This window comes from Pygocentrus nattereri, chromosome 21, assembly GCF_015220715.1.
Source record: "Pygocentrus nattereri isolate fPygNat1 chromosome 21, fPygNat1.pri, whole genome shotgun sequence".
Classification (NCBI taxonomy): Eukaryota; Metazoa; Chordata; class Actinopteri; order Characiformes; family Serrasalmidae; genus Pygocentrus; species Pygocentrus nattereri.
In genome coordinates, this window is record NC_051231.1 from 2,710,901 (window position 1) to 2,735,173 (window position 24,273).

Consider the following 24,273-nt stretch of genomic DNA (forward strand, 5'->3'; position numbering starts at 1 on the left):
CACATACTTTTGGCCATATAGATTGTATTCATTTACCTCAGTGTTGTTGCTGGACTGAGAACAGTCCAACAACCAAAAATATCCAGCCAGTAGCGTCCTGTGACCACCGATGAAGGACTAGAGGATGACCAACACAAACTGTGCAGCAGCAGATGAGCTGTCGTCTCTGACTTTACATCTACAAGGTGGACCGACAAGGTAGGAGTGTCTAATGGAGTGTCTGATCCACTCAGACTAGCACAACACACACAAACACACCAACACCACCATGTCAGTGTTACTGCAGTGCTGAGAATAACCCACTACCCAAATAGCACCTGCTCTGTGAGGGTCCATGGGGGTCCTGACCACTGAAGAACAGGGTAACAGAGTATCAGAGAAACAGATGGACTACAGTCTGTAACTGTAGAACTACAGAGTGCAGCTATACAGTCAGCGGAGCTGATAGAGTGGACGATGTTATGCCTGACCGGTGTGGGCATGTATGTGAAGGATGCCATCTCATATGAAAATGTAATATTTTGAAATGATATTATTGTGTATTGTATTTACATTAAAATCTTTCAGTATATTCTGGTTTTAAAAGAGAAAGTACTGATTCTTCCCATTAGTATGTGAATAGGAGTCAGGCACTGGGCAGCTTTGAGCATTTATGGGGCTGCTAGGGGTCCGCGGCACATGGTATGTAGTTTGGAAGTAAACTGCAGGTAGCTGTCTTTGTTGATGTTCCTGCTCACAGCCCATTGAGATCAGTACACCATTCACCCGTAACTGGACACAGCCCATGTTATACTGGCTAAAATGATCGTAGTGTAGAGGAATGTGCTGCGACATTAACCACCGGTTGACAGTAGTAACGAGGGCCATGGTGTCGCCCCGCACGTCTCCCAAAAGCACTTATCAAAGTTGAGATTTTTTCCAGCCTCTGGAGATTTCCAGACTTTTCCTGCTGAGTGATGTGCTTAACTGCGTTTGTAAACTGCGGTATGTAGTTGGACGTGACGAGCTGCATTTGTTCAAGTGAAGCACTAAGGCTTTCCTGTAACACACGTCATTTGGAGTACCTCTCCAGAGCTTTCGCTGTATATTGACTGGATCTATTTCTGTGTCCCTCGCGTTTACAGATATATTACACTTGGGAAAACATGGTAGGGTTACAATTTATTTCTATTTTAAAATAAAACAAGGAGCTATTTTAACTTTTACGCCTTCCTGAGCCTCAATTTAGCAAAATTGGTTTTTAAATCAATCATTTAACTGCAGGCCCCACAGAAGAGGTCATCCTCAGTCACGTATAAAGCCTGAGGCCATATTTTGAGGTGAAAAACATTTTTTCTGCCATTTTAACTACAATAATCTATAAATGACTATGGAATATATGATTTGAACGACAAAGAAAACAAAGACCAAATAAATATTATAAAATATATAATGAAAGTCGTGGCCCCCCAGGAGTCGTGTCACTGGTGTTAATGCGTCACAAAAAAGCTCTTATTTTCAAATAAAAGCCACACTGATGACATCACTGTCTGTAAAGATTAAAATCAAATCTCGGACACCAAACGTCTTGGCTGGGTAGCTACATTTGCGAGGAAAATTGTGGAAAATTAATTGTCTTCAAATGTTGCTTTAAGGCGGCACGGTGAAGTGGTTGGTGGCGCTGTCGCCTCACAGCAAGAGGGGCCTGGGTTCGATTCCCCGGCCGGGTGACCAGGGTCCTCTATGGTGGAGTTTGCATGTTCTCCCCGTGTCTGTGTGGGTTTCTTCTGGGTTCTCCGGTTTCCTCCCACATTCCAAAAACGTGCTGTCAGGCCATTTGGACCTGCTAAATTGCCCCTAGGTGTGAATGTGTCTGTCTGCCCTGCGATGGACTGGTGACCTGTCCAGGGTGAATCCTGCCTTCTGCCTGATGACCGCTGGGCTAGGCTCCAGCACCGTTTGAGGTCACATTTAATGTCATGAGGCCACCAGGGAACAACGAGGAGCTAATTCAATGAGCTAATTATCTTACTTCGTAATTCCATCCATTTTTTGAGAACATCTGGTTTGTGTGGTGCACCGCACTTCATTACTTGTTGTTGCTAGATGTGTCTAGGTGTCTAGGTACGTTCTCTCATTAAAAGTCAAACCACCTTGAGAGCCACATTTTTTGTCAATTTTACCATCATGGCTGTAAATATGTCCCAGTATGTACTAGTATAGGAATAAAAAATATAATATATACAAAAACACAGACTGACTTTGCTCTGATTTGAGCTCAGCAAGCTGATTTTCTCACATCTCTGGCAGGAAACCTTTTCTTGTAAAATGTCTCTCAGTGTTACTTTTTACGAGCCTGAAGTCGCTTCTCATTCTCGTTCTCGTTCGAATTTCCCGTTCCATCTTAAACGGTGCCTGAGGCGCCAGAATGCTGCACCATTTAAGGTGGAACAGGAGAATTCGATAGACAGGTTGGCAAACGAGAATCTGACTTCGGCTTCACGACTTTGTCAGTTCCTCGCTGCAGATTAAACGCATCAGGAAAACAGGCTGGAGTGACTATAAATGCAAACGAGTTCATTCGTCTCCAAATGATCGATACTAGCTAGGCCAGATTCCTGTCTGTGTTGCTATGGTGACCAGCCGTCTGCGCTGATCTTCAGGGTTAAAGGGTGAATCAGCAGTTCTACATTTAAATGATCTTAAACGCTGGAGTTAATGTTAAAACTATGTTAGAACAACCAGAAAAGCTTTATTTTACTGTAAAGGAGGATCATTTTATTATTACAGATTATTTACTAATCTGATTCAGCCGTGGAGACACAACAGGGCAGTAAAAGAGCCACAAGAGACCCCTTCCTTTGGTTGCTAACTTGCATTAATTCATTTAAATAATTTAATAATTGTAACTGCTTTATACCTGATGTTTCATATTACTATAAAAATCACCGCCACCTTACTATATTCTTAAGTACTTAAATCTGGTGTACATACTGTAAATTCTCTATATTGTCTTAAATTATTAAGAAAGTGTTATTTTTACATAAATGGCTGTAACTGCAACAACTGCAATTTCCCCCTGGGATCAATAAAGGAATCTGAATCATTTTAGCAGAATAAACATGGGAACATAAAGCAATTTCCCATGAGAATTTCAATGAGGGCACCATCCAGAGACTTTGCTCGGGGAACATATGGCCCCAGGATCATAAAAATGACCTGCTTTAAGTAAAAATGAAAAATGTTAGATATGCTAGATTTGTTTTATAGACTCTATTTGAGGGAGATGACACCAGTCATGCAATCTCATTTTCTTGCAGAGGCTCTAACATACATAGTTTCTATTCACTACCATATCGCATGCCGGCTAACTGTAAATCTCCATCCATAAGATTCTGCTTCTTTGCAATATGAATGCCCTGCGTATTAGGATCCATACGTCAACATAGAAATTTTATTAAAATGGTAGTATCTGTTCTCACAACACAGAGACAGTTTCCGTTATTAGAAATAACTTTGCTGGTGTAATTACACAACGAAAACAGGGTTCATAAAACAGTGTTTCATGTTATATAGTCAGTGACAAAGTTACAGTTATCCACTATTTCAAAAGCAGTGCTAAAACATATACAAACTAGACATCTGAAACATAGAAAGCATCGTTTTTACATTTCTGTCCTTAGTTCTGTACAAACCGCCCTCTCAGAGAGGCTCTGTGGCTTAAATGAACTTTGCCCAGCAAAATTACGTTTCCAACTTACAAATCTTACCTGGGTACAAAAGTAATCAATTACACTAAAAGAAAAACTGTTGACAGGTTCTTTGTACCGTTAGAGTTCGGTATGGCTTTTGTGCAGCAGTGTGTACCTTTTTACATCGGCTTTGCTTGCGTTACGAGGACAGACGCCCAGTCTTATGCTGTATCGTATTCCAAATGGGTAGCACTTTGCTGAAGGGTGGCGTTAATAAGGCTACACAACACCAACGTAAGCCTGTCACGGGAAATGACAAACCTTTAAAAACAGTATTTATAAAGAACTATTCCATCGAGCATCAGGTGTCTTTGCGTTTTCTAGAATGAAGCGACATCAAAACTGATGAACCCGGTCTTTACGCAGATTTACACTCGTTGGAAAAGCTTTTATAAATGCATATCGCTGCGGTCGGAACAAAACCTCCTATCTCCATTGTCAGTGTTTGACGTCATTTGAAAATGCATATTGGCCTTTATGTCCTCTATAATTTCATGAAGGATGGACCAAAACAAACGGCTGAAAATGACTTGATAAAAGTCTGGTTCCACTGGCTTACATTGAAAGTAATGTAGGTTTTTTCCCTTCTCCTGTAAAGTCACCGTTTTGGAGATACGAGGTTTCGTTCCGACAGCAGCGATACGTAGGGTGATGTCAGCTGTCGTAAAGTGTTACCAAGAATTCTGTTTATTTTCTCTGTTTTCACTCCGTCTTTTAATCTATAAGTCTGTGCGTGTTAATTGTGCAGACCTTGGTGTTTTAGCTAACAGTGCTTTAGAGTACTGAGTGCTGAAAAGTGACACGTTCCTCAGACACATTACTGATAAAGCTGCATATAAAAAAAAAAACAAAACTAAACCCCATAAGCTTATAATGGTTAAATATCGGCATAGCCCCGTGGATGCCAACTTCAGCTAATAGATGAGCTACGTATGATGGGAATCGGAAAAAAGCCCATCCCATCTGCTCACTGAGAAATAAGAACTGTTCATTCTCCTCTGCAAGTAGCCTCATATTCCCTGTTACAGATCGTCAAGATTAAAAAGGGATTAGATGCGTTTTCAGGTGTTGTGATCTTGTGAAATGCATCTTAGTCTGATTGTAGACACAGATTAAGGTGAATAGGCCGGCTGTTATCACTTGCTCTCTTCATATTAGACACGTAAGAAAGGCTGCGTCCGATTTAAGACGATGCGTCTCATGATTCTGGTTTTTCTTTAGGGCAGGATTACTGGTTTGGCAAATGTCATCAGTGGAGTCTAGTGTTTATTACGAAGCACTCCGAGTTCTTCTGTCTCTAACATACTGAGCACAGAGCTTTATGTAACCATGGAAAAGCAGATGGCTTCTCTCTCTGTGCCCTACGCATAACATAACCCCTAAAACCAACCCGAAGTTAAATCTGTGCCAAGCAGTGTTATGGGATCAGGAGCCACCTCTTTTCACCTGGGTAAAGATATTACGTCATCTGTATTTCAGTGCTACTCAGGTTTGTGTGCAACAAGGAACATCCATCACATTGTCAAAGCAGTACACATGCAGCATTACTTGAACTGGGTAAGAGCCTGTCAGCCTTAGAGGAGAGAACAAACAGGGTAAAGTGATCAAGGATGGTGGAGGAGTGGACGGGAAAAAAAAGAAATTACAAATCATGAAAGTAAATCAGAGGAAGAGTCTCGTGTTCTCATTGAGTTAAGTGCAGCCAGTGGAAATTCATCATGAGAGGAAGACCTACTTTTACACCCTGAGGGCTCGAACAGATTGTCAGCTAAAAAAGTCCAAATCAAATCCATTTTAATCTCTGAGAGTTTCACGCAAATCCCCATTTTCCATCCACCCAGAAAAGCCCTGCTAAACCCAAACTGCTGTATTGTAGTCAAACAAAGGATGGACCTTCTCTACAGGCTCTGCAGGCCTCCTATCTATGTAAAGTCCTAAGAACTGGCTCCTCTCCTCTGCTGACTGGGGGCACGGCCTAGCCTTTGCTTGCTGTCCCCCTGCCCAAAACGGCAAGTAGAAGCTGCCCTTGGCCTTGGCAGCTTTCTTGGGTCTCTTCAAGAGTTCTGCCTCTGGGTCATGACCTGGTGGCATCCAGCCGGGTTTCTCCTTCAACAGCTTCTCCCGGTCAGGTCGCACACTGCGCAGGAACTTCTTGAAGAAGTTGCTGGTCAACGAGAACTTCTTGCAGAACTCTTGTGATCGACTCAGGTTAAGCGGATGAGCTGGAGAGTCTGGTCTGTTGAGTCCCTTCTCCCCTTCTACACAGTCTTTCTCCAGTTCAGGAAGGTCCAGCCAGTTGCCCACAAGGTCGGCAAGCACATTGTCCCCCAACACCAGAGGCTGACGATTGCGGCTGCGGCTCATTAGTGAGGAGGTCCAGTCGCTGGAGTCGTCCAAGCTGTCCTCGTTATAGTCACTGTCCAGGGAAGGTCCTTCTCGGGACAGGCTGTAGAGAATTCCAGACAAATCACCTGGGGATAGTTGTGCAGACTGGGGTTGCTCATGGTGGCACTCCATGGTTGGTTGGCACACCTTGGGGCCACAGTATTCCACTTGTGGGGCAGTGTATCCTGAGATTCTCCTGGGCAAAGACGTGCCCTCACTCTCTAAGCTGGAGGTAGAGGGCGAAGTCCTAATGCTGCTGTGATGTGGATGTGGGAACTGTCCTTGATTATCTTGGCTGGGGCTCCGAGATAGCTGACGTCGCTGCTCTTCGGGGTCAGGGTCGGGATTAGTATGTGTAGCTGGTGGCTGAGTCACAGAGCTAGATTTTCCAGAGATCTCCAGCTGCTCAAGTGCGGTTTGGACTTGGAGGAGTTTAAGTTCTTGCAGAGCTCCCATCATGGAGTTCATCTGAGCATGAAGGCCATCACCAGCCTCCTTCATAGAGAGCTGTGGAAGGCAGGGGAGAAAAGGGAAAGACTTATAAAGGGATGACATGATCAATTAACATGACAAAAGCCCCAACAGAACATTTGCTTTGTAAGCACTTGACTTTCCACCCCCAGTTCACTACTTCACATGCCAAAACTCCGCTGGTGGCTTGCATTGCTTTTTGGATTTGTTAACAACAAGATTATGATCAAGGGAAGCATTTGTCCCTAAACAAAGATTAACAAGATTTCAAATTGCGACATTTGTGTGCTTTTTTTTTTTTTTTGCTTGTTTGTGCCACAAAAAAAAATCTCCCTAATTTCCCATTCTGTACCTTCTTGCTCAGGGGTACGTCTGTGTTACTGAACATGTTTTCCCTGTTTGTCACATGACCCTCACTGAGTGACAGAGCTTCCATATGGCTTGCGTCTGAGGGAGGAATGCTGCCTCCACAGCTGCGAGGTACATTTGTCCGTACTCTCACAGCATGCTGAGAGCTCACGTGTCACGTGACTGCAACGTTTCCCTGCGGGGTAACGGTCCCCTGATCTACCGACTAGAGTCATGTCGGGACACGCGTGGCGCAGTTATACTCCCATGAACTGCAGGAGGACCTGAAAGTGAATTTTTCCCGTTTAGGAATACTTGATGCTATCCCACTTAAATGGACAGATGAAATCTGTTGCAGCTTTTCTTAAAACTTTAACAACCTTAAAACTTTACAAGCTCTACAGTATTCTGCATTTTCACTGAAAGTGACCTTACCTTCATCGCAGCAGGAAACATGCAGAATACCTCTAAAAATAATCTTCCTTGACAATCTAATCACATCAGTAATCCAGACACACAAAGAGCTATCAGCTTACCTTGCATCAATTTTCACAGGGGGGATTCCTTGCCTTCTGGAAGCCCTGTCACTCTCTAGTGCTCTCACCTTTCAAAGGCCAAGTCTGCTTGTTCTATATGTAGCCGCTTGCCAATTGGAGCCTGTGTTCCACCCTGGCATCCAATAGGACTCGTCTAGACTTTAATCCCAAACAGAGGGGGCCCGTTCATTCAAGCATAATCAATTGACAAAAAATGGGTGAGAGTTTCAGCATTAGGGAGGGGGGCTTGCCATATGTTAAGACGGCTGTGTTTTACTCTCTCTTAGTATAATTATTAAAGTCTCTCAGAGACTAATAAGTAGAGATAGGTGGTTAATAACGTGTGATAAAAAGTACACTGATGCTGGACACTCATGATCTTGGCACAAGTGGTTTTTAATGTGTTAATTGTAAGCATATTAATATCAAATTGAAAGTGTGAGCAGCGGTGCAGTAAAACTAGTCCAAGACTTCACTAATGGCTTGATCTGAACAGTTTTAAATGGCCAGTTAACTACGACAGCCCAGGTGGCCTGTCTGACACAATAGAACAGAAAGACAAATATTCCATATCCTAGGAAAAGTCAGGCAAAACAACAACAATGGAAACCCCAGCTGTTTTCACATTTCCTGAGAAGCTTTTGTTTTGGAGCACTGAGGTTTTTATGAAGTGGCATAAAAAGGCCTTTATGGTTGCGTTCGCTTTACAAAAAAACTAAGGTGCAATAATTATAGCCATCAGCTTGTCTGCATCCAGTGTGTCTGTGTAGGCTACACATATGGCAGACTTCATTACAGATAATTAGGCATCTTTAAGAGCTGGGTAACTGTACATAATTACTGTTTGCCTGGGTAACCCCCCTGGGCATTATCACACGAACTGTTATGCACCGCCATTACAGATGCCTACCACATGGCTTTCAAATGATTGCTCTTGAATAATTCAATACCTCTTTTGCATGATACAACATTGGACATCACCAGCTAGTCTGATGGTTTACAGATGTAGGGTGTTTTGATCAAACCTGCATGCTCAACTGGACTCTAATGTAACAGTAGTAATAATAATAATAATGATGTATGACATTGATATGGTGCTTTTCAAAGACCCAAAGATGCTCACAGATAAACAAACATGGAACATCAAACACCAAACACACAAGAAATGCATAAATCACAACACAGAAAGCAGTGACGTGAGTTACAATAGACTCAAGGCAGAGGAAACTTGTAGGCATCAGAAAATGTGTTTTAAAGTTGTATTTGAACAAGATTTTGAGTTTGACTGTTGAATTTCTGATGGGGAAGAGTTCCAGAGACAAAGAGCAAGTCTGGAAAAAGCTTGGTCACCAAAGCGATGGAGATTGGAAGTGGACACAGTAAGCGGTCCAGCTGCAGAAGATCGGAAAGTGCGCATCAGCTTGTAAGGTTGAAGATCAGACAGACAGGAAGACTGCGGAGAACTTTGAATGCGAAGAGAAGAAATTTAAACTGAATGCGGTCTTTTGTGGGAAGCCAGTGGAGGTTTTGGAGAACTGTGTCATGTGGTGACGTGACCGAGTACGAGTGAAGAGACACGCAACAGAATTCCAAACCATCTGAAGTTTATAAAGTAATGATGAGCTGACGCCTAAGCGGCTAGAACTGAAAGCATGAATGAGAGTTTCAGTAGCAGGCTGGGAAAGAGAGGGTCAGATTTTAGCAATACTGCGCAGATGATAGAGTTTTTAACAAGGAAGCTGATATGAGAATCACGTTTAAGCGTAGAATCAAGGATGACGCCCAGATTTCCGACTACAAAGGAAGGAGAAAAAACCCACGTCGTCAACTGAAAGAGCAACGGGAAAAGAGTTCTACTGAGAGTACATTTAGAACCAATGAGAACGACTGTCTTATCACTGTTTAGCATCAGTGAGTTGCGTTTCATCCAGGCTTTAATTTCTGAGATGCAGAGTTTTAGGCCACCAAGAGGTGGACTCCTGATGGAACTGGACCGAACATAAATCTGTGCATCATCTGCATAACAATGGAAGTCACGGTTAAAAAGGCGTACGATCTGACCAAGTACTGGACCTTGCTTTAATGTGGAAAATCAACCAGCATTGCTGAACTTCTCTTACTGCAAGTCTTACTGAAAAGTTTCAGCAGGAGAAGTCAGTCATTCTTAACCTGAACGGGCAGCTGGGTCATTCTACAGAAACGTCCACTATCTTTATCTATTCACAGGAGTCACTGGTGTGACCGATCCTTATTGGTGTTCCTCATAATAGAGGAAACACCAGAGACATTTTTAATGATCAATGCATTTTACAGAACATGAAACCACACGCTGTCCATCAGGGAACGTCCACTAAAATATGGAATTTAATCCACTTGTGTTTCTATTTTTTCACAGTTTTCTCAGAATAAAGTCGGTCACACCAGTGACGTCAGCTAGAAGCTTCATATGAGATCATGAGCTGAATGAGAAGATCTCTGAGAACTGAGAGACACAGTGGACTCACCATGAGCTTTTCTCCATAGATCCTCAGAAAACAGGTCAAAGGAGGTCGAGTGGCGTCATCAGTGTGACTTTTATTTCAAAATAAGAGACTTTTTGTTACACAGGAACACCAGTGACACGACTCCTGGGGAACTTTCATTATAGATTTTATAATATTTATTTGGCTTTTATTTTCTGTCACTTAAATAATATGTTTCATAGTCATGCACAGATTATTGACGTTTCCACAGAATGACTCAACTGGCCTTTTCAAATTCTGTTGGATAAAAAAATAAAAAAATAAGAAAAACAAGGTTTTGTTCAGACAGTGACGACACCGGGTACGATATAATATGACTTTGCCAGTTCATGAACACATTTATGTTACAATAGCAGAATAATAACACCGATAACTGAAGCAAGACACCGTGCCAGGAGGAGGACCAGTGCTGTGTCCGGTAGCATTCATATTTTTCTGATTAAACCCTGCATCTGCTGCTTCTATGGCCCTCGGCGTTACCCTCTGCCAGCCCGGATGTTTACTCTGGTGCTGTGCTCGTGTCCCCTGGTAATGTGCAGAGGAACGAGGCTCAGGCTGTAACAGCCTCCTCTCTTAATTAAACCTGAGCCTTTCATGAGCTCCATTAATGAACATGTAAATGTCAGTCACTGGGTAGGGAAACCCTTCAAAGCCAGTTACAGAGAGCTGCGATGCATCGGGTGGGACTGTCTATAAATGAAAGTTAAAAAGAGCAAATATTACTAACGATGAATGAAAGTTAATAGCCATGCTTGGTCATGCTGTTCCTTTAATGCTCAGCTTTAGCCTGAATAAAATAAACAAAATAGCTTTTGAATTTACCTGTAGTTCTTATCAGTAATACTAAATAAATACATACATACATACACACACACACACACACACACACACACAGGTCAGGCGTAACATTCTGACCACCTCCTTGTTTCTACGCTCATTGTCCACCTTATCAGCTCCACTTACTGTATAGCTGCACTCTGTAGTTCTACAGTTACAGACTGTAGTCCATCTGTTTCTCTGATACTCTGTTACCCTGTTCTTCAGTGGTCAGGACCCCATGGACCCTCACAGTGCAGGTACTATTTGGGTGGTGGGTCTGATCCACTCAGACCAGCGCAACACACACTTACTGCAGTGCTGAGAAAAATCGTTTATTATAAGCGCTTATCGTTCCAAACGGCTCTGACTGAACAATCCAGCAGCGAAAGAGGCCTCATGCATCTTTCATACGGTGATAGGAAACACAGTAGCTCTCAGAAAGCTCAGATTCTACGCGCTTATATTTTGAAATCTTAATATTTTTAATAATTTGTCAGTAATACGTCGGCCCTCGGGTATTTTAACACAGTCTGGACAGCCCTGCAGTAGAACACCACGATCATCCTGATTTACGGCTTCCTTAGTGCTGTGAAGCATTGACTTGATTCTGAATGACTGCGTCTCATTTGCTGTTTCGTAATGACCGTCTGCTCACAGCAGATTCGAAAATGGGCCAGTAAAATCAGACGCATACGAGACGCGAGGCGGGCATTTAAACACACATGCATATGCTTGGCAGGAGGGAAGTGTGGCTCTCGCTGCATCCGTGAAACAGCCACACGTATTCACACGCTGAAGGGGGCAGCCGCACAGACTAATCAGGACATTTACAGCGTGGCTACCAGACCGGTTTCATGCCATGAGAGTTAATAGGTGCACATTTTGGATGCAGGAAATGAAGGTAATCAAAACCAAGGCTCTAAGTGCTGCACTAGCGCACTTTTTCACTGCCCCGCTCATTAAATATGAATGCTGGGTTGTGTGGGTCATGAGTAGAGATGGAATCTGAGTCTGGGGGATACAGAGTGCATCTCTGTTCTGCCCTGCGGCCTGTATGTGACCGAGCGAGTGAGAGTTTGTTTGTTTTTGTACATTTTCAGCACAATAATGTCCTGACTTTGTAGGAAAATCAGGTTTTTTATTGTTTAAGGCTAGGTTAAAAAAAAAAATTATATTACACATAGGTACTTACATATCGCTGCTGTCGGGAGGAAACCTTGCATCTCCAAAACAGTGACTTTACAGGAGAAGGAAAAAACATACTTCACTGTCAATGGAAGTCAATGGAACCAGAATTTTTCGTGTGTCATTTCTTTTAGGCTATTCATCATAAAATTTACAAACAATGTAAAGAGTAACAGACACTTTCAGATTATGCCCAAAACTGAAAAATGCCAAAAATGGAGATACAAGGTTTTCTTCCAACAGCAACGATATGCAGGACTGTGCAACGGTTAGACTTTCACGGATTTAATTTCCTGCGAAAATGGCCATCAAGTACAAGTCATTCATTTCCCACTCTCAATTCTGGTAACTGAGTGACTTATAATCCAAATAATCGATTATTCGATTATGAAATTAGTCGCTTGTTGCAGCCCTAGTCCAAAACCGTATAAAAGTGTGTGTGTGTTTATTTTAACGTGAAGGAGCCCAGCGGTCCAGACTGAGGCCCTTGACACTGGGAGGTGCTCTAATTGACAGTTTCCTGGCAGGCCTCGTTTTGGGAGCAGTAATTCATACAAGCATGGGCAGCTTGCACTGCTGATAACCTGCACTGATACCCAGTGATTTGGAGCGAAGGAAAAGAAAATAAACCAAATGTTTAACCACAAAATGAAACATGAGCCTGGCTGGAGTGTCTGATAAAGGCGATAAATCGTTGATTGCTGTCGCTTCCCGAGCATCGTGTTAAAAATATCGTGCGTTTATTAAATCCTCTTTGTCATCTGAAGTGCTGCAAACCTCCAACACTCAAAACCCTCCAGAGAAATCCATTTGCATGCGTTTCCATGCGATAAGGTAGAGACATTTCCTTTTGACCCATTTAGGGTGAAATGCGTGAGGCATCCAAGCGCATTCATCAAAGCTGTTTGGGCTCAACTCAGAACCATCGTCTGAAGTTTGCATATCAGTGCCAGGCACTTTATGTACACTACGACTGATAAAGATTGTGGTGAGAGAGAGATATACCAGCATGCACTCAAAAATCTTCATAGGGACAGGGAAGGATGAAGGAGGTATTAGGGAAAGTACTTCACTGAACATTTTTCTTGTTTATCTCAATCTGTCTGGCCCGAACGGATCTTTCGGGTCAACGCAGGTGCAAGCCTTCTGGACAAACATGTTCAAACACTAATAGTGCTCCGGTTACGTGTCTTTACTCTGACGGAGCAAACGGATCTAATCCGCACAGACTTCACAGAGTCGCTTGTGAAGATAAGAACACTCATTGACAACCAGATCTGTGCGAGGTTATCGCCCCAAACTCCAGGACAACAAACACACTCACGCAAGCTCTGCTTGCTGCAGCTGCCGCCAGGGTCCAGGCCAATTTTAGCCAGGGGGAAGGAAGGGCTGTGTGAAGAACAGGAGTGAATGAGCAAAGACCTGGCTCTACGCAGGCCCATTCTTATGCCTTCACAAAAACAGTAAGAAGAAAACAACTCTGCCTGCTGAGCCCAAGGCGGGCACTCCACCTCTCCACCTCTCCACCTCTCCACCTCCGAGCACAATTACATTCACATGCCGCTCCAAGCTACGCCTGAATTTATGGCCTCAAGCGCAGGAGACGTTACTGGGTCAGGCGAACAAAGGTAAAAATAGAAGGCGTGTTTGCTAATCCTTTGTGTTGTGAGATTGATAAAGCACTAAACTGAAGCTGTTTGCCAACCCAGGGAGACTTTCGGCACTGGGTGGATTGCATTTGAGCCTGAGAGCTGAGGAACATCATATATTTCTACTGGACAGACTGCAGTTTATTAGGTACACTACCTTGAAGTTATACCATCCTGTCAGCACCACTTACTGTATAGCTGCACTTTGTAGACTGTAGTCCATCTGTTTCTCTCATACTTTGTTAGCCCCCCCTTTACCCTGTTCTTCAGTGGTCAGGACCCTAACAGGACCAGGTATTGGTGGTGGTGGATCACTCAGCACTGCCGTGATAATGGCGTGGTAGTGGTGTGTTGTGCTGGTGCGGGTAGATCAGGCACAGCAGTGCTTCTGGAGTTTTTAGAATACTGCGTCCACTCACTGTCCACTGTCCTCTATTAGACACTCCTACCTTGTTAGTCTACCTTGTAGATGCAAATTTAGAGACAACAGATCATCTGTTGTTGCATCGTCTTTGCTCTGCTGTTTCGTCAGTGGGCAGTTTCGGCCACAGGACACTATTTTGGCTGGAACCAAACACCGACACTGTACTGGTATTGGTGCTGATGTTGGGACTTACACACAGTATCGGTATCGGTGATGGGGATACCGACACCACGAAGCAATTTCTGACATGTGCATGCACTCCAGTAGACAGAACTTTACAGCACGTCCGCGTGGGACGACAAGCAGTGGTAAAAATGGTCATGGTAGAACCTGTAATTGCAGTTTTTGGTGTGAAGAACACCAGATCACAGTCCAAGGTAGAGGCACTGAGACAGCAGAAGGAACCGCCAGACTTTTGCCGATAGCCTTAATCATGATTTAACCTTTAGCATAGCAGCCCACTGGCCGGGCCTGTGCGTCCCATATCCCCACCCCCCCCACCCTGCACTGTACCTCCACCAGTCAGCTGTATCACTCAATGGGGTCTCATGGCTCGTCGCTTCAACCAAGCCAGAAAAAAAACATGTTGCAACAATGTTGCTAACACTGTTAGCATGAATGATATTTACTGAATTGACACTCAGACGCAGCACGAGTGAACAAGACGCTAATACTACTAATTATATAATACACACATTTTCTAAGCCACTTCTCTAATTAAATCGGCCACAACTTCCTTATTACTCAGCCGATTTTGACCACATTCGTTTTGTTATAATCCTCAGACTGGGATTAATCCGGGCTGTACGGATCTGCTCTCGGTAGCTTTCACTATTTTAATAACTGATTGCCATAATTAGCCGCCCAGACCAGCAGGAAAGTAAAGTATTCCGTCTGCACCTGATGTTAAAAATCGAGTTTAGTGCGAGAAACACAATCAGCAAATCCATCAATGTGAATCACTTCTAATCTTAACACATGCAAAAAAAAAATAAATAAATAAAAACATAAACACAGTAAGAGGGATGAAGCTGAAGTCGGCTTCTTGTTTGAATTTTCCGGTTACACTTTAAACGGTGCTGCATCAAGAACCAGAAAGTAACTGCTGCCCCATTTAAGGTGGAACGGGAAAATTCAGACAAGATCCTGACAATTAAGAAGCCAACTTCAGGTTAGTGTGAGAAGGTGCTGACGTTAATCTATTATGAATATCTACACGGATTAAGGAACGCTATAACTCACCACTACACAGCGTTTACCATCATTAAAAGTAAATAAGTACTACATAAAGTTAAGAAGTTTAATAGACTATTAACTGAAATAAGCTTAATATAAAACCAGAGGAAAAACAATCACATCAGCAGGTTCTCTGAGCTTCACCAACCCCATGACCACATCTACACAAACACCACGCAGACATGAGTGTGGACCACTGCGTTCCCTCTGTTATATAATCTTATCCCACTTTCTGAGAGCCAGTATTATTGAAACAGTGTCATTTGGACAGCATCTTTCTTAAACTGCTGCTCTGTAATGGTACTGAATGCAGTCCAGCGGTGATGTTGACCACCCCAAAATAGCGCCGTTGACGTGCCTGGCTGGACCCAACGTGGCATCTAGGCATGTATATCTATGGGCTGATACACTGTGCAGAAACAGATTGGCTACAATCAGTAACTGCAAATCTACGAAGTGCATCTATACGACGTTTCCGATTATTTGGTGGACACTGCCAAGTTTACCGTGGCCATGAAGCGCAAGGTTGGTCTGATCCATTCATTTAGCTCCCGCCATGCTCAGCTAACCCTTTAGTGAACCTGGTCAATGGAGACCGAAATAGCCTTCAGCTCCTGAGGTGTCAGAATTCACCCCTGAGTGAACTCCTGCCACACACAGACTGACCCTGTTGACCTCCACTGGTGTTCACACTTGTGCCTGACACACCGAATTCAATTAGTAAGGTCAGGAAGGCTTAAACATTGAGAGCAGGTGAAGTACTTACCTAGTACTTAGACTCCTCACTATAATTAGCATGATATAATTACACTGTAGAATCTGCTTCCATTCAATGAGCACTGTTTTCCACACTGTATGAAAACGTAGGAGTCGCATTTCAGGAAAACAAGCACTCTTAGAATCCCTCTTCACTTTGCTCTCTTCGGCCGACTAGCCGGTTGGCACCGCTTTGCGAAAATGGCCAACAGCCAGCCGCACTCTTCAGACTAAAGCTGCCAAATGGAACCAAAAAGAGCATTGGGTCCGAAAAACCACTTCTGGCTCCCTTAACGACCTTTAGATGGATGCTTCTTCCCCTAAAGACCAGTGCAAAAATGTGGCTATTCCTGCCATTTTATCTGCTCTTTCATCTGATATTTGCTGTTGAATTGATTTGATTTGTGAAGTACGTGATGCAACAAAGCAGAAAAACTAGTTCAGTTTGTGTCCTTTTAAAAATGCAAGCATAAAAGTAAAGCCCAAAGTTTTTACCCCTACCCCTGTTTGTTTAACATCACTTCATTAACAGCTACTAGCGCCGCTCTGTAGGCGACCCTGCCCATCTGCAGGGACAGCAGAGGAGGGGAAAGTTCAGCTCCTCACTGCTGGGCTTTAGTTACATTTAGGGGTCATACGCCTTCAAAGAGGGGGGCAATTATTTATCATCATCACCCCCCCCCCCCCATTCTTCAGTGATATGAAGCTGAAGTCAGTTTTCTCGCCAGCTTCTTTTTCGAACTTTCCCATTCCGCCTTAAACAGTGCAGCAGTTACATTCTGGCGCTTCAGGCGTCAGCACTGCTGGACTACTTAAGGTGGAATGGGGAAGTTAGCTAGCTGGCTACAGAGACGGTAGCACAGCATCGGAGCCGATTTGGTGAGAAAATCAGATTTGGGCCACTTGCGGGTGAAAGTGTGAACATAGCCTTAGCTTTCACGTCGGAGAGTGGATGTGGCAGAGTCACGCGACTGCTCTTAAGAATTTTAAAAACACTGAAATAACCGACACGAGCACGATTGTCGGTTAGAGGTTCTGGATGCGTGTTCCGATTAATCGCCCAGCCCTAATATGACGGAGTGATTGTTCTGTATAGACCGCTGAGTGCCACACTGCAGAGAAACAATGACGCATATGTCAGGAAAACAAACGCTGCTCTTAGAATAGACCTTGTTTTTTCACACTTTCCGCTCTAAAACTAACTGATGGCACCACGGTGCCAACGTGGCAGACAGACAACCATGTGGCATCCCTGGCAAAAGCAGTCTGTCTAAAGCCGCAGTGCCAGACTGCTCTCCTCAGGCAGCCAGGGCAGGGGGCTGTGCTTCTTTCTAAACGCATCTGCGGCTCCAGGCAGCGGCCTTACACTCCTCTTCCCATGTTAGCAAACTTAGATATGGCAACCGTGATCCAACATGGCATGGGCTTGCCTCCTCTTATCAGGGTGCCAGCTGGCAGACGTGTGGTTTATTCGGCGTCGCTTCTCCAGAAGCCAAGAAGGCATCGTCCTTGTCTTATGCCATGGCTGTAGGTTCAAGCATAACATCTCCAGCTCCATTAGCAGAGGGCTGCAGAAACCAGTTTGCTAAAACCTCTGGAGATTTCTTTACGCTGCTGCCAAGAGATTTGTATATGAGCTCTCTAAATTCAGGCCTCTAGTGCCAAGCGCGCCGAGTGTCGGCTGCTTTCGCTCAGCACAACCTTATCAAGTGAAACCAAGCCTGCTTGAGAGCTCCTATTGGGAGGACATCAAGGATGCGAGCGTGAAGCGTATCACAGGGCTAAGGTTACCAATCTTGCCATGACATGAAACAACTGGCAACTCATCATTGTAAACGATCCTTTAGAGAATTAGAATTAACAACCATTTGTCACTGTTTTGCACACTGAAATTAGACCTCTGCATTTAACCCATCTGTGAAGTGAAACACCCACATACATGCACACTAGTGAACACACACACACACACACACACACACACACACACACACACACACACACACACACACGGAGCAGTGGGCAGCCCTATGCATGGCGCCTGGGGAGCAATCGGGGGTTAGGTGTCTTGCTCAAGGACACCTCAGTCATGGACCGTCAGCCGAGGGGATCGAACCACCGACCTTCCGGTCACGGGGCTGGTTCCCTGACCTCCAGCCCACGACTGCCCCCACATTCACACTGCTATTTCAATCACACTCTACAACTACCTTCTTGACTGGATTCACTCATGAGACCATATCTAAGTAACTGAGACCATTTAGCTGTAGCGTTTTCAGATAAATGACTAGACAATCTATGGTCAAGATGACACTCTTGGCGAGGACAAACTGCTGCCATGAGCAAAGAGGTATGCATGTTAAGGTCTCTGTATTCAGAGTGCATCTATAAAGAGCTATAAAAAGGTTCAAGGCCCAAAAAATAGCCACTACAATAATTAAAGCTAAAATGCAAGGCATAGTAAATGGTACACTGACGCAACGCAAGGTCTACAAAGATTTCTGCTGAGACGCTGTTGCTAAGCAACGACTCTGACAGCTGTAGGAGTCGCTCGAGCCGTTTGAACGTTTTTACTTCTTACTTTGCCACAAACAGAAAACGGACGCTGTTAAGACCACATCTGACCGGCAGCCGATTTGGTCCGACTCTGAAGACGAGACGACACTAAATTCCCAAACTGTCATCACCACTGAGCAGCTTTTCAGTCGGCAGCTGTGACAGAAGAACAGCTGAACAACCTGGAATCAGCCAGAAATGAACCCAACACCATTCGCCAAACTAAACGGGCTGTAAGAAGCTTTACAGACCGGCTGGAACAAAACAACATTAATACTGATCTGGACAAACTGACCAAACTGAGCTGAACCTGATATTGGGTCAGTTTTACGGCTCAGTCTGATTTGGTCCGACTCTGAAGATCAGACGCGTCTGGCGAATGGTGTTGGGTTCATTTCTGGCTGATTCCAGGTTGTTCAGCTGTTCTTCTGTCACAGCTGCCGACTGAAAAGCTGCTCAGTGGAGACGACAGTTTGGGAATTTAGCATAAGGAGCTGGAGAACGAACTGCCGGCTGAGCAGCGAGTGGGCGGAGCTCGTTACTCTGACGTAGCACCGAGCTGCTCGTTAAGGAGCTATAATTAGGAGGAAGGAACTGAACATTAAAACATATTAAACAGCCAGTTTATTCATTTCTTACTGTATTTATTTACCTGCTGTATTAAAGCAGTAGGACACTCGAGGAGTGAGGTATGGCGTAGAACACTCTCACTCTCATGTTTTTATACTGTTTCAAATGTATTTAATAAATAGGTTTCTTTTCCATATGGGGACCCATGTTTAAATGCTCATCTTAAAGCTACCTTATGCAATATTTGGGGATTTAGAGACCTCATATATATATATATATATATATATATATATATATATATATATATATATATATATATATTTCAGCTTCTGAGTCAGTTATAGAACTCCTTCCAATTTTAACCAAAAAAATGTAAATAAAAATTACATAGTGCAGCTTTACATGACGTTCTTCAAAAATAAATGGCCAATTTGAAATCTTAACAGCTTTTAATTAGAACAGTTTTCGGACCAGATGTGGAAAATGTGACCCAACGAATTTTAAATGAATATTTCGGCTACGCGGTCATATGAGTTTTTTCCTGACTCAGTTATGCAATTTCTTCTAATTTTAACCAAAAAAATCTGACATAGTGCAGCTTTACACGCTGCGCTTCAAAAACACATAACTCCTTTTAAAGCTCAGAAGCTTTTAAAGGAAAAAAAAATCTATCGTTTACAGTATTTGGCAGAAGCTCCTTTCCAGATTTGGTCATTTGACACAGGCAGGCGAAGGTGGTGTTGGGAGTCTTGCCCAAGGACTCTGGTACAGTGTAGGGTGGTTACCCAGGCGGGGCACTGAACCCAGTCAGAGATGCTACCCACTACGCTGCACCAGCCACCAGTATCAGCTGAGAAGGTCCAGTATCAGCACTGGAATCAGAAAACAAACCACGGTGTGGTGAGAAGTCCAATTCAGTCACACCTCAGAAGCGCCGAGCTGACCCAAACCAGCCCAAAGTACCAGCAGCGACTGAACTCCTCTTCCAGCTAAGGGTTAAAGGGGGGCTTCACGCGTTGGTGGAATAAAGAGCGGAAAGCACGAAGGGACGGTACGAGTTCACCTCACAGGGCTGCGTTCAAGAAAAGCGGCCAGAGCCGTCACAGTAATAAAGGCAGCGGCGCATTAGCGCCCGGTCTGAGCCCGATGTCTGCCCTGCTGTGGCTTAAACGCGCAGACTAGGCTGCACCTAATCCGGTCTGGCCATTTCAGAGCCCCCAGATGTGGCCAGGCATGCAAGCCAGGTCTAACCGTTCCGTCCACAAACCCAACCGAACTCATCCAAAAGCATTTCCCCGGACTACAACCGCACACAGCGGGCAGAGCAGCTTCCCCAACAGCCCCGCACTCCTCCCGCACCAACATCCAGCGGACTATACCTACCAGCTCCTGTCTCAGGCGCCACAAACACGTATCCATGGTGTTTATCCCCTCAGACTAAGGTAACGAGACCGGGCCGTTCCACTAGAGACCAGCCGAGCGAAGGAGAGCACCGGCTCGCTTCTCCCTCATGACTTCGGCGAGATGTTACTGCTCTGTGTGGGAAGGAAAGCGAGGCGGCTCCGCGCCGTCTTCAGTCCTCCTCAGCGTCCTGGACAAACATCCCTCCCTGTGGAGCGGCTGTCCGAAAGTTGCCCTCAAAAGCTTCTGAGGTCAGCGCGACTGGCAGTGGCCGCTGCTCCGGTCAGCCGGCCGCGGTTTTCTCCCGCAGAGCTTCTGGCTTCAGCGAGTTCCCGCCAACAAACCTGCGCGTGCTTCCCGCCCCTCACAGCGTCTCGCGCTTTAGTGGCTAGTCGGCTTGTCCTGTTTGTTTATCTCTCGCGCTGAGGGCAGCGCGCGAAGCCCCTTCAAAACGGCAGGCAGTGTTTTAAAAACGCGTCATCATTTGGTCATAAAGTCAATATTTAGAGAAAAATGTCATTAAATATTGACTTAATATGACCAAATAGAGAAAATACGTCATTATTTGGTCGTAAAGTCAATATTTAGAGAGAATACGTCATTATTTGGTCATATAATGTCAATATCTAGAGAAAACATGTCATTATTTGGTCAAAGTCAATATTTAGAGAAAATGTCATTAAATATTGACTTAATATGACCAAATAGATAAAACACGTCATTATTTGGACAGTAAGTCAATATTTTGAGAAAAACACGTCATTAATTGGACAGAGTCAAAAGTTTGAGAACATATTCTCCTTCAGTCTTTCTGGCCGTGGTACGTGAAAACACTGACTTGATATTTTGAAATAGTGTCTTATTTAATCAAAGTTTTGGACTAATATCTTGAAACCCACAGACAAACTTTTTTTTTTTTTTTAAACATGTGAGCTACGTTTCAAATAAGTTTCATTCCAAATTTTTTTCCAACACCAAATTATATTAGGACACATATTTTTGGCCAATTTTATCCATTGTCAAAATGTAGGCTATTTTGTATTACAACCCTGCTAGAAAAACCACCAGCAAAGCCAACACATGTGTTTTGGTAGCTGGTATGGTGGCCAACCAGCTTGACCAAGCTGGGTGACCAGATAAACCAGCGCCAGACCAGCATAAACCAGCTGTGGTGGTTTTATTCAGCAGGGGTGTTTTATTGTGTTCTCGAAATACTAACTTATTATTCCATAGTCATTGTTTTGAGATATTAAGTCATGAAATTTCAAGAGAATTATTTCAGGATAGTATGGCACCCCAAGTTCTTTTAAAACTAAGCCAGTGTTTTGAGAAAATAACTCAACACTTTTAGAAATGTTGTTGTTTGGACAGAGTGAGTCAAAAGGTTTGAGAAAATGTCATAATTATTTAATATCATTGACAAAGTCAGTCAATATTTTGAGAAAATAATTCATTATTTTATTCCTGCCAGAACAGAAGAATCCTCTTCCACCTGGCAGAATCAGGCTTTCATATTTTAGTGCTCTCCAGTCCAAAGAATGAAAATGTTTCTTTAAATTGTGTAAAGATATGGAAGTACACAGGCAGAGTTTTCCTCAAGTCAGTTGTAAGTGGAGTGGCGAAGTGGACGGTTATCTCAGAGGCGTTCAGCTGATGTCTAATGCAGAAAATGGGTTTTAGTGTGTACCAAAATTAAATTATAGCAAAATATGCCAACATCATCTGCCCTGTGATGGACTGGCAACCTGTCCAGGGTCTATCCAGACTTCCGCCCGATGACAGCTGGGATAGATTCCAGCTCCCCCCACAACCCTGATGGAGAAGCGGCTTAGAAGGTGTGTGTGTGTGTGTGTGTCATACATACATACATACATACATACATACATACACACACACTTTGGAAATCCTGAAAACTAGACCAAAAGTGCCCACATCTAAAGAAAAAGGCATCATAGCTGGTTCAAGCAGAGTAAATAGGGGTTGTGTGCTGATACCGTCTTTCTTCTTTACTCAGATTTCAGCCCATGAGAGGATGTGATGGACAGGTTTGCTAATCAGTGACGAGTGTGGGAAAACAAACAAACAAACAAACAAACAAACAAACAAAACACCCTGGTCAGCCAGAGGACACTATTAGGCAGCTATTTTTAAATCACAAGACCTTTGGACGTGATGATCATCTTCATCGTATTATTTTGCCAGCTCCTTGTGTGTTCCATACTGTAGATGGCAGTGAATAGCATTCAGTTCGTCACGTCAAGCCAAATACTTGTGGCTGTTGTGTTGCAGAGAATTACCACTCTTATCCTGGTTTTATCCTGGTTTCTCAGACTCTAGGGGGCACTCTAGGGGGCACTCCTGAGTGAGTCCAGAATGAATGGGATGATATGGGATATCATTTGAGCAAAATCATAGTTTATAAATGCTGAAACAGCTTTAATGTAAAAGAATTCAATCATTTCCTGAACAGTGTAAAACATTTTAACACCGCTGTGATATTTAAGAGCTTTTAAACTCGAGTTATAGGAGTTTAAACGGTGCCTCATGTCCGTTCATGATGTCAGAGAGCGAGAACAGCCAATGAGCTGCTCCGCTCGCCCATCAATCATCACGCTCTGGCAGTAAAGCCCGCCCCCTGCTGCCTAAAACCCGTTTGCTGTAGTAAAAGGAAACAGACAGGTGAGATTTCTTTGTTTAGTGAAATCAATCTTATTAATTGCTATAATGAAAGGAAAGTTCTGGGCGAGTGATTAGAAACTATTTTAACTGTTTCTAGCCGTTGAGCTCCATTCACTCCCATTCATTGAGGACTCGCTTGCTGGCGCCCTCTGCTGTTCAGCAGTCCTGTTTTTGATATAACGGGGGAAATAGGAAGTGGCCAGACTCCTCATAAACCGACAATGATCAGTCCATCATGAGAGAATGCAGTAGCCACTTTATTAGGTACTGTTCAATTGCATGTTAACACAAATAGCTGATCAGCCAATCACACGGCCACAACTCAATGCATTTAGGCATGTAGAGGTGGTCAAAACGACTTGCTGAAGTGCAGGCCGAGCATCAGAACGGGGAAGAAAGGGGATTTAAGGGGCTTTGAACGTGGCGTGGTTGTTGGTGCCAGACGGGCTGGTCTGAGTATCTCAGAAACTGCTGATCTGCTGGGATTTTCACACACAACCATCTCTAGGGTTCACAGAGAACGGTCCGAAAAAGAGGAAACATCCAGTGAGCGGTCAGTTGTGTGGACGAAAACGCCTTGTTGATGTGAGAGGTCAGAGGAGAATGGGCAGACTGGTTCCAGATGATAGAAAGGCAACAGGAACTCAAATAACCAACCAGAATCTCTGAGGAACGTTTCCAACACCTTGTTGAAAGTATGACATGAAGAATTAAGACAGTTCTGAAGGCAAAAGGGGGTCCAGCCTTTTACTAATCAAGGGGTACCTAATAAAGTGGCCGGTGAGTGTACTTGGCCGTTCCATGCTGGTCTCATGAGACTGGTTATGGTTTCCTACTGTTGTACTGCTAAATCAGAACCAACAAATACCCAAGACAGCTACACAAACAAATGGCTGACTGCTAACAGGCAAATAGCCACCCACCCACCCACCCACCCACACACACACACACACACACACACACACACACACACACACACACACACACACACACACACACACACACACA

The 24,273-nt window shown here is 43.9% G+C and overlaps 1 protein-coding gene across 1 annotated transcript; it reads right to left on the reverse strand.

The window, feature by feature from the left end:
* Nucleotides 1–3,419: 3,419 nt before the first annotated feature.
* LOC108438613 (PAK4-inhibitor INKA2-like) lies at nucleotides 3,420–20,975 on the reverse strand. Its single transcript, XM_017716534.2, has 2 exons — nucleotides 20,569–20,975; nucleotides 3,420–6,623 (listed from the first exon to the last, which is right to left on the reverse strand). The coding sequence occupies exons 1-2, from the start codon at nucleotides 20,602–20,604 to the stop codon at nucleotides 5,583–5,585; spliced, it is 1,077 nt and encodes a 358-aa protein (XP_017572023.1). The 5' UTR covers nucleotides 20,605–20,975; the 3' UTR covers nucleotides 3,420–5,582.
* Between the last annotated feature and the right edge of the window lie 3,298 nt (nucleotides 20,976–24,273).